The 11,735-nt window shown below is 29.6% G+C and overlaps 1 protein-coding gene across 1 annotated transcript; it reads left to right on the top strand.

The window, feature by feature from the left end:
* Positions 1-10,379: 10,379 nt before the first annotated feature.
* LOC138341849 (uncharacterized) lies at positions 10,380-10,802 on the top strand. Its single transcript, XM_069293849.1, has one exon. It carries the CDS (start codon positions 10,380-10,382, stop codon positions 10,800-10,802), a length of 423 nt encoding a protein of 140 aa, XP_069149950.1.
* The last annotated feature ends 933 nt before the right edge of the window (positions 10,803-11,735 follow it).

Below are 11,735 nucleotides of genomic sequence, written 5' to 3'. Positions count from 1 at the left end.
TGTAAGATCAATTAGTTATTAAAAGATTTGCTAATTTAAAATTCATATTTAGAATATCTCTCTTTTACAAAAATAGAAAATAAATAATGTTAGTATTTTTTTTAAATTTATGTCAAAGTAGGAGAAATCTTATTATATCACAAATTAAAGAAAATAAAATTTTGACCTTTATTAATGAGTATATTAAGCTATTGCTATGCGGGTGTTATTGAATTAACCAATTGATTACTTATGTTTCGTAATTTGGAATGAGATAAAGGATATATATTGGTGTTTACTTTTCTGATAAGATAATATACATATATATATACATATATATATATATATATATATATATATATATATATATATATATATATATATATATATATATATATATATATATATATATATATATATATAATCAAAAGAATAATAGAATTAAATTAAAAATAAAAGTTAAATAATAAAGTAACCTCTTTTACCAATTTTTCTCTATGTCAATATCATGGTTTTACTTTCATATTTTCATGAAAAAGATACATGCTTAAAATCAGAAAATAATTTACTTAGGAAATTTTTAAAAATATTTAATACTTACCTACAAAGAATTTTCATTAAATTTTGTTTGATAGAAAAATCTCCAGGATATTAGATTATTTTATAATTTTTTTATAATGTCAAATTCAAATAAATTTATATGCACATAATTTATTTTTATTTTTATAAAGACATGGGCCGAGTTAAATAGGTTTATTTATTTTTCAAAAATGATAATTTAATGATATGACATGTGGAGAAGTTTGATGTATTTAAAAAAGACATTCACTGTATTTAATATGTTTGAGCAAAATATTGATAAGTGAGTGGTATTAACATTTTTTAAAAAAATTAAAGTGATTAGTGTAGGCAATTTTCAAAAAATAAGTAACTATTTAGTATAATAATATAAAATTTATTTATTGAAAAAATCCTTAAACATTCAAAATATTTGATAAACTACATGCAAAATACTTGATAAACTAATCTATTCTTTTATAAACAAAGAATAAGGTAACATTTTAGTTAAGTAAATTTATTATTTAAAAAGGCTCAATGAACATGGACTGAAGTGTTTAGTATTTTTAGTCAAATAATAGAAGTTAAATGATAATTTATATTAAATAAAATAAAAATGATACTTAAGGATAATTTTCAATACTTCAATTACCATTTAGAAAAAGAAAAAGGTATAAAATATATTCGAATTAATGAAAATGGTATAAAGTTATACTTCGTTCATCTATTGATTCCTAAATACCTTTGTCATCTACCTTTAAATGTACCGTTAATTATTTTTATAATGAACAATCATTTAAGTAATTTTTAAATAATTTTTTAAAATATGTGATGCTCATCTATTGATATATTTTAAATTATGTTTGATGTAGTATGCAGCAAATACAACATACACTAAAAACACCATAATAACAAATTGGCTCATTCCTAATTATAACCTATCCAAATTAATTATGGTCAATTGGTCATCCCAATCTAACTTAACCCAATAACTGAGCTGCTTCGCGTGGTAGATATATAAAATTTGACCAATTGCATAAATAAATAAATTCCTAAGTACAATTAGCGAAATCATTATTCATAATGAGGGTAAAGAAAAAATTAAAAAAGTTATATATTTTATAATAAAATATTATAGTAATAAGAATTTTATGTCATCGATCAACTACGAATACAAAAAGCTTTAAAAAAATTTGAAAGCTTGTAGAGAGATTTCTTCATCTTGAAAATAAGAGTTGGAAGATTAAAACATCATGTATCTTTTGTAATAAACTGTATCTAGAGGAAATTTCATAAATAATAAAGAGATTAAATTTAACAAGTTTTTTTGAGCTACAGTTTGTTACTTATGTTTTATAACTATAGTTTGGTTTGTTATGTGTATTTTTGCTTGTATATTTTGCTTGTCAAATATACAAACATAATAAGTATATATAAATTTGTATCTATACAATTAAGAATTTATTAAAACTTTACAAATCAAATGTATCAACAAATCATACACAAACCGAATAATTATATAAAAATTATGAATCATGTAGTTATGAATTTTTCATAACTTATACAAATCAAATGTTTCAAAAAAAATTATATATAAATAAGGTAACTAATATACAAATTTTAGATTTATTCAATAAGGAACAAAATTATCCAAATTATGGACGTGGTTAACGTAAATATAATTGTATATTAGTGGCTAAAAGAAATTTCTTCGAACTATAATTATGTAAAACAAATTAACTAGTATATATTTACTTTTTTTCTGTTGAATATGTAGCAATAATTGATGGGAAATAGAGGGAAGGAGAGGAATTTGAAATGTTGAGAACTTGAAGAGTTGAGAACTTGAAAAGTCCTCTTATGCTTTAATGAAAATGCATTTGTCCCTCATCGGTGATGGAAAGAAAAATAGGAGAGTTTAAATACAGGAACACTCTTATTAATTGTTAAAAGGGTTGGAAAGAGGGACCCCCTCGCGCCGTCGTCGTTGGTCGCTTCGGCTTTGGAAAATGATCGAGAGATTATATTTTGGACAAAGTTTTTTTTTAATTATTTATTTAATTAATTAAATGACCAAAAAAGTTTTCAATTAATTAGTTGATAACAGAAGTTATAATTAACCGAAATGCTTCAACTTTTTAGTTGACCCGACCCGACTCAAATCTACGCGTGACCCGTTTTATTTGAAATTTCCCATTTTACTAAAGTTTTCCTCCATGACTTTTATGAAAGGTTGCAACTTTCAGGAACAGTCAGTACCATTTGAAAGGTTGCAAACTTTCATTAATGGTCGTGTCAATTCTGAAAGGGTTGCAACCTTTCAAAACATATTCTTCTTGCTTGTAAATACCACTCATTCTTCAGAATATTTTTTAACGAATTTTCTGATCTTTTTCTTCTTCTTCTTCTAAACGCATTTTTCTTCGTGTACTTTCCTACTGTGGATTGATTCACTGACAGTAGAGTTTTTGGTATCTACACTCTGCTGATTAAGATCATTTTACCCTAGGAGATTATATTCCAAATCAAACCTCGGATACTAAAGGGGAATGATTTCCTTAAAGGGACACTGTGAGTTTAGTGGACTTGATCTTTTTTCAATTTAATAGGTTATTTCACATTCTAGTACGTTTTTACAGATTTAAGTATTTTCTGAATTATATTTGTGTTCATCTTGCTTACTGGTTCTATAAATTTCAGTTACTTCGTATTTTCGAACAATTTATTACAATCAGTAATTTCTGATTTTGATAACACAGATTGAAAATATTTTCTAGTATATATTTGCTTAGTCGTATAATTTTCACACTAATTTTAACTAATTTAAAATGTAACCAACAAATATTCGCTATATATTTAAAAACAAATATTAAAATTATTTAATTGATTATCTGTATCTTCTATATATATCTACTACGGGGGTAACGCAGCCCGTACCGACAGGAACCACCATAAAAAACGTATATTAAAATTTGATATCGAATAAAAGTTGAATTGTTATTCCGTATCATAAAGTGCAAAACGTACAGAAGATAAACTTCGTAAATATTACTTAATTATTTGATGATATTTATTAAGGAGCCAAGTTTACAAAATATGTATCTACATCTCATTTACATGATAAAAAAATTTTGATTCTTCGTACGGAAGGCTAACTAAGATTTAGTCTTAGTAATGTGGTCTTTTGATCATAACATTGAGACCTGTTACATTAGGTTAGAAAAGAGAGATTAGTATTCATGAAAATATTAGAGTGAAAAATTGATTGAATCATGATTAATTGTTACGCGTAAATATAAGTATAGATTTATCACTTCTTTTTCTTTAAGTTTATAGAAATACACATAAACCAATCATATCCTCGATAACTTAGGAAAAGGTGGCCCTATTAATATTCCACGATAAAATTAAAATACAAGAGTAAGTTGCATTTGTAAGCAAAAAGATGATCTACAAAAAAAAACAGTTATAAGCTAAAAATTAAATATTTCAATTCCAATTAAGAAAAGATTTGGTTTCTAACTTAACTATCTAGCTTTCACTTAGCCACCTAAATTTTACTTAGCTATATTGACTAATGCAAAGGATTTACTCAACCTTTGATGAGTCATTTTTCTATCCAATTGTCAATTCTTTTTGTGGTGTTTTATCTTCTAATGAGGTTCTTCCTCAAGTCATTAAGGTACTAATTAATTACTTTCTTTGAGTTTGATCTTAAAATATGAGAAGTATTTGAGATGATATAATGGGACTAATGATCCAGTCGAGCAGTCCCCAATCGAATTAACCAGCATTATACTTTCTTTCTCATTTCTTAAAACTCTATCTCGTCTATACCTTTTTTGAAGTCCCAAGTCATTTTCCTTGCTTGAAGTCTTATTCAATTGAGCTTTATTTGTTTGTGTTTCAACTAAGGAGATCTTTTTCTTATCGATCAGCTTGCATCGTATTATATTTCACGGCTTCTAGCTTGTTTCATGATCGTATTTATGCAAAGCTTTAGTCTATTTGTTTTATTTTATTACACATTTTTCAACACTATCTTTTTACCATTGGTTAATTTATATTCACACGGTATAGAATTATAAACATACTATACATGTATGAATCCGATTTTGATATGAAAATAGTACCTGCTAATTGGAATATTATATAGTCACACGGTCAGAGAAATAGTCCGCAAAAAATGTAATGCCAAAAGAAAAAAAGCAAGTGATAATAACAAAATATCAACAATCAACTTCACAAATTCAAAATCGCAACAATAAAATAATTTTCAGATCAAATAAAAGTTACTCAGAAAGAAAAATCATCAAAGAAATGTAAATAATAAAATTCTGACATTACTCATTACAAAAATCAAGGAATTCTTGTTCTCTAATGTAAAAAGAGGGGAAAATAGCTAGATCATGTTTTTTTAAAAAAATTGTTGCTATGATGTTTAAGAAAATAAAAGGTGTAAATTTTAAATTTTTTATATTTATTTTATCCTTTAAATTCAAACCCAACAAAGATCCAAAATTTCTAAATTTGTTTGTAGACCAAAGAAAATTTTGCACATTTATATCTCAATCAAGCTTAATTAAAGACACAATAAATTGAAGTGGGACTTTTTTTCTAAGAAATTATCAAAGATGAAGAGAATCCAAAAAAAAAAAAAGAAATATAATACAAAAGAGAGCAAATGGGGATGAGAGCACATTGAGACAAACATAGAAGTGATACAAGTACGAAAAAAATGTTATGTGTCTATTGAGGGATACAATACATGACACGTAATACAAACTTACACATATTGATTGTATATCAAATGATCAGAATATATTTGATTTAAAAATAATTACATTAAGCATATATGTTGAAATTTTGGAACTGTCTCAACTGAATAAGAGAAAAAAATATAGAAAAAATAGTAAATGGAGATGAAAGCACATTAAGACAGAGACAGAAGCGAATAAAAGAATGAAAAGAAATGTTATGTGTCTATTGAACGGATACAATACATGACACGTACTACAAATTAACACATATTGATTACTGATGAAATGACAAGAATATCCTTGATTTAAAAATATATTACGTTAAGCATACATATTGAAATTTTGAAATTGTCTCTTCTGAATAAGAGAAAAGAAATTATACAAAAGAGAGAAAATGGAGATGAAAACACGTTGAGACAGAGACAGAAGTGATACAAGCACAAAAAATGCGTATCTATTAAAGGGATACAATACATGACACGCAATACAAACTAACACATATTGATTATTAATGAAATTACCAGAATATCCTTGATTTAAAAATAAATTACATTAAGCTTACAAGTTGAAACTTGAAACTCTCTCTTCTAAATAAGAGAAAAAAATTATACAAAAGAGAGCGAATGGAGATGAAAGCACATTGAGACAGAGACAGAAGTGATACAAGCACGAAAAAAATGCTACGTGTCAATTGAAGGGATACAATACATGACAAGTAATACAAACTAACACATATTGATCACTTATTGAATGATTCTTGATTTAAAAATAAATTACATTTAAGCATACATATCGAAACTTTGAAATTGTTTTTTTTTTGAATAAGTGGAAAAAATTATACAGAAGAGAGAAAATGAAGATGAAAGCACATTAAGACGGAGGCAGAAGTGATACAAGTATGAAAAAATGTTACGTGTCTTTTGAATGGATACAATTCATGACACATAATACAAACTAACACATATTGATTCTTGATGAAATGATCAGAATATCCTTGATAAAATAAATTACATTAAGCATGTATGTTGAAAGTTTCAAACTGTCTCTTCTAAATAAGAGGAATAAAATTACACAAAAAAAGCAAATGCAGATGAAAGCACATTGAGACAGAGACAGAGACAGAGACAAAAGTGATACAAGCATGAAAAAATGCTACGTGTCTATTGAAGGGATACAATACATGACTCATAATACAAACTTACACATATTAATTATTAATTAAATGACCAGAATATCTTTGATTTAAAAATAAATTACACTAAGCAGATATGTTGAAACTTTGAAACTGTCTCTTCTAAATAAGATCTACTACCATAAAAGCATCTATACTACCAAATTTGAATGATGAAATGCTATAATATACCCCTTAAAATATTCAACTTATTTTATTAATTATATTATAATATAACAAAATTAAATACTTTTTCATATTAAAGGCTTATGATTTTTCGATGAATTGTGACTTTTTTCGAAAGGGTGTGACTTTTTTGACGGGTTATGACATTTCCGATGAGTTGTAACTTTTTTTAAGGATTGTGATTTTTCTAAGGGTTGTGCCTTTTCTAATGAGTTGTATCTTTTTCAAATGATTGTGACTTTTTTTATGAGCAAAGACTTTTTGAAGGGTTGTGACTTTTCTGATAAGAAACAATTAGTACTATTCGTACAACTATTTGTTAACTATAAATAGATGAGTTTCCTCTCACTTTTAAAATATGATTTGAATTCAAAATTTTCCACTCTTCTTCTTCTTAAAAAATTCTTAAGTATTATTTGCAATAAATGATTAAGTTCGAACCTCAATAAACGAGGTACCACATAAGAAAGAAATGGTGAACAAATTATAGCAAATCATTCATCAATTCACACTTGTGTTTTTCTCTTACGATTTTCATCACATACATACTTCAATATTATTTTGTATCATTTTAGAACATTAATACCTTTCTAATTAACCTATATATTTTATTCATTAAAAAAGATTTATTTCCTATGAATAGTCATAACAATTTGAACTTTCATATTTCGTTGTTCATAATAACAGTCATTTAGTCCTTCTAATTTTTTTGGGTTTTTTTTCTCAGACAGTTTGAAATCATTTAAAAATTTTCATAAATGATTCATCCCCTGCTATTGATATGTTTCACCAAAGTTTTTAGCATTGAATTTAGGAATTGACTTTCTATTAAAGAAGAAAACAGAGAAATGTGTAATTAACTGTGAATTTTGCTTCACACAAAAAACTTCTATAAATAGTTTGCGGGGATTTTCATTGTTTTCTTGTTTTATTTTTTTAATTAATTTCCTTTATGTTTTCATTTGTGGGAGAATTTAATAATTAGTGTTCACATAATGAGGGGGTAATGACGAGTATACCCTTATGAATTATTTTTTTAATAAAATTATGTAATGACCCAAAGTCGAAAGGTCATTTTTGATAATTTTGGATTGTCATTTAACAATATTTAATTAATTTGTGGGTAATTTAAATATCATTAATAATAATGGGCCACATATTAAATACTAAAATAAGTTAGTAGGGTTTATTACTTTTATATATATCATTTTATTTAGTAAAAAGAATATGAAAGGAGTCTGAAAAGAATTAACCTACGACCTCAACATAGAGGCAGTTTGTTATTGCAAGAAAATTTGTTCGTGGTTCGTTCTTAAGGTAAGTCTCAAGTTCAATTTTTATTTATTGTAGTAATTCTAGGATCGATAGTATACATTAGTATAATTATATATCTTTGAGAGAAGGGTTTTATTCGCCCTAGTGTATCACCTTAGGGTTCCCCTGTATTGTTTGTGAAGAAAAAGAATAGGACTATAAGGATGTGTATTGATTACAGACAGTTAAAAAAAGTAACAGTGAAGAATAAGTATCTTCTTCCGCGTATTGATGACTTATTTGATCAATTACAGGGAGCATCAATGTTCTCTAAGATTGATTTGAGGTCTGGGTATTATCAGTTGAAGATTAGGGCATCAGATATCCCTAAGAAAACTTTTCAGACCCAATATAGGCATTATGAGTTTCTAGTGATGTCCTTCGGATTGACTAATGCCCCTACAACATTCATGGAATTGATGAATGGGGTGTTTCGACCATACCTTGATTCTTTTGTGATTGTTTTCATCGATGACATCTTGGTTTACTCCAAGACTGAGGAGGACCATGTCCGACACCTGAGGATCGTACTTCAGAGGTTGAGATAAGAGAAGTTGTATGCCAAGTTGTCAAATATTGAGTTCTGGCTTACATTTGTGACATTCTTGAGACACGTGGTGTACAAGGAGGGTATTAGAGTAGATCCGGCCAAAATTGAGGCAGTTAGAGGCTGGACGCGAGCTACTTTACCTACTGAGATTCGAAGTTTTGTGGGATTGGCAGGGTATTATCGACAATTTGTTCAGAGTTTCTCTACTATTGCAGCTCCATTAACTAGGTTGACTCGACAGGATATGCATTTTCAGTGGTCTGATGAGTGTGAGCAGAGCTTTCAAAAACTCAAGACTTTGTTGACTTCAGCTCCTGTGTTGACTCTACCTGAGGAGGGTGTAGACTTTACAGTATATTGTGATGCTTCAGGAGTTGGATTGGGTGGTGTGTTAATACAGAAGGGGAAAGTGATTGCTTATGCTTCTAGGCAATTGAAGTCCCACGAGAAGAACTACCCTACTCATGATTTGGAGTTGGCGGCTGTGGTATTTGTACTTAAGTTATGGTGTCATTATTTGTATGGAGTGCATTGTGAGATTTTCACGAATCATCGGAGTCTTCAATATATCCTTAATCAGAGAGATTTGAACTTGAGGCAGCGGAGATGGCTTGAATTGCTGAAGGACTATGATGTGACCATTCTGTATCATTCGGGTAAGGCCAATGTTGTGGCCGATGCTTTGAGTAGGAAGACTCATAGCATGGGGAGTCTTGCATCTATTAGTATTGAGGAGAGACCATTGGCTAGAGATGTTCAATTGTTATCTAACAGTCTTGTTTGATTGCAGATCTCAGAGGAGAGTGATGGGATGATTGCTTTTATTGAGGCTCGATCTTCTTTAGTCGAGCAGATTTGTGCACACCAGTTTAATAATGAAAAGTTATGTCTCATTTGAGACAAAGTATTGAGAGGGGAAGCTAAGGAGGTTTTCCTTGATTCTGATGGTGTCTTGAGGATCGAAGGCAGGATTTGTGTGCCCAAGACAGGCGATTTGATTAGATTGATCCCTTGAGGAGTCCCATTGTTCTCGGTATTCCATCCATCCGGGAGCTGCGAAGATGTATCATGATTTGAGTCAGCATTACTGGTGGTGTGGGATGAAGAGAGATATTACAGACTTTGTTTTGAGGTGTTTGACTTGCCAGCAGGTCAAGTGTGAGCACCAGTGGCCCGGGGGTGTATCTCAGAGGATGCCTATTCCTACTTGGAAGTGGGAGCGGATTACTATGGACTTTGGTGTGGGTTTGCCTACCACAACGGGTGGTTATGACTCCATTTGGGATATTGTTGATAGGATGACCAAGTCTTCCCACTTCATTCCGATTTGGGTGAAGTACATGGCCGAAAAGTTAGTCGAGCTATATATCAGTCAGATTTGTGCGACTACATGGAGTTCCAATTTCTATCATATTAGATCTAGGTTCACTATTTACTTCTCATTTCTGGAAAGCATTACAACATGGTCTGGGTACTTAGTTAGATATGAGTACGACATTTCACCGTCAGACAGATGGTCAATCTGAGCGGACCATTCAAGTATTGGAAGATATGTTTCGAGCGTGTATGATAGATTTTGGTGCTAGATGGGATCAACATTTACCCTTAGTGGACTTTGCCTATAATAAAAGTTATCACTCTAGTATCCAGATGGACCCATTTGAGACGTTGTATGGAAGACAGTGTAGGTCTCCGATTGATTGGTTTGATTCGGTGGAGATGGACTCTTTGGATACAGACTTACTTAGAGATGCTATGGAGCAAGTCCATATGATTCAGCATCGATTATTGACAGCTCAGAGTCGACAGAATAGTTATGCAGACCGGTTTGGCTCCGAGTATCACCCGTGAAGGGTGTGTGATGAGGTTTGGAAAGAAGGGCAAGCTTAACCCTAGGTTCATTGGACCTTTTGAGATTTTGAGCCGAGTGGGAGAGGTGGCTTATAAGTTGGCGTGGTCACCAAGTTTGTCAGCAGTTCATCATGTTTTTCATGTCTCTATGCTTCGAAAGTATATTCCGAATGAATCTCATGTGCTTTCACTTGACTCTGTGGAGTTGGGTCCAGACTTGACATTTGAGGAGGAGCCTATAGCTATTTTGGATAGGCAAGTTCGAAAGCTTAGGAACAAAGAGATTACTTCAATGAAGGTGAAGTGGAAGAACCGATCAGTGGGAGAGGCAACTTGGGAGACTGAGTCTGACATGCGTGCCAGATATCCTCAACTTTTTAAAGCTTCATGTACTTTCTTTTACTTTATGTTCGAGGACGAACACGATTTTTAGTGGTGGATTATGTAATGACACGGACTCAAAAGGTCATTTTTGATAATTTTTGATTGTCATTTAACAATATTTAATTAATTTGTGGATAATTTAAATATCATTAATAATAATGGGCCAAATCTGAATTATTAAAATAAGTTAGTAGGGTTTATTACTTTTATATATATCATTTTATTTAGTAAAAAGAATATCAAAGGAGTCTTGAAAGAATTAACCTACGACCTCAACATAGAGGCAGTTTGTCACTGCAAGAAAATTTGTTCGTGCTTAAGGTAAGTCTCAAGTTCAACTTTTATTTATTGTAGTAATTCTATGATCGATAGTATACATTAGTATAATTATATATCTTTGAGAGAAGGTCTAAATTTTCGTCATCGTTGTTGAAAAATTCGGCCAGAAATAATGATAAGTGTATTATAATTAAGAATTATGTAATGGGGATATCATTTAATGAAGCTAATGATCTAATGATGGGTTAATCACTTGAGAAGATTTTTGATAATTTTTTGAATAATATAGGCAAGTTTGTGCATACTAACTCATTACTCTTATTATTATTATTATTATTATTATTATATTATTATTATTATTATTATTATTATAATTAAATGTGAAACGAGTCGAAAGTTTGATCGTATAAATTAACTTCTGCCACTTTATGTACATATGTTTGGAATTGGAAAGGAATACATAAGTAGCCAATCATTATGTCATGATGGCCACGTGATGGCTAATTAATTATGATAATCAATTTATGGTTTTGGGTTGTGAATTTATGTCGTATGATGTAGTAAATGTTAGTGGTTATGACATTAATTTTTTGTTTCACAATTTTCTTATAGTACATGTTAACCATAGTATTGTAGTGTTTGGAGAAATTATGACTTAACACCACACTTGCAATTTAGGAAATATGAGATTTAACCTTAGTCT

Source organism: Solanum lycopersicum, chromosome 1 (genome assembly GCF_036512215.1).
Source record: "Solanum lycopersicum chromosome 1, SLM_r2.1".
In the NCBI taxonomy this organism is placed as follows: domain Eukaryota; kingdom Viridiplantae; phylum Streptophyta; class Magnoliopsida; order Solanales; family Solanaceae; genus Solanum; species Solanum lycopersicum.
Note: the sequence above shows the minus strand (reverse complement) of the source record. Positions and strands in the feature narration are given on the sequence as shown.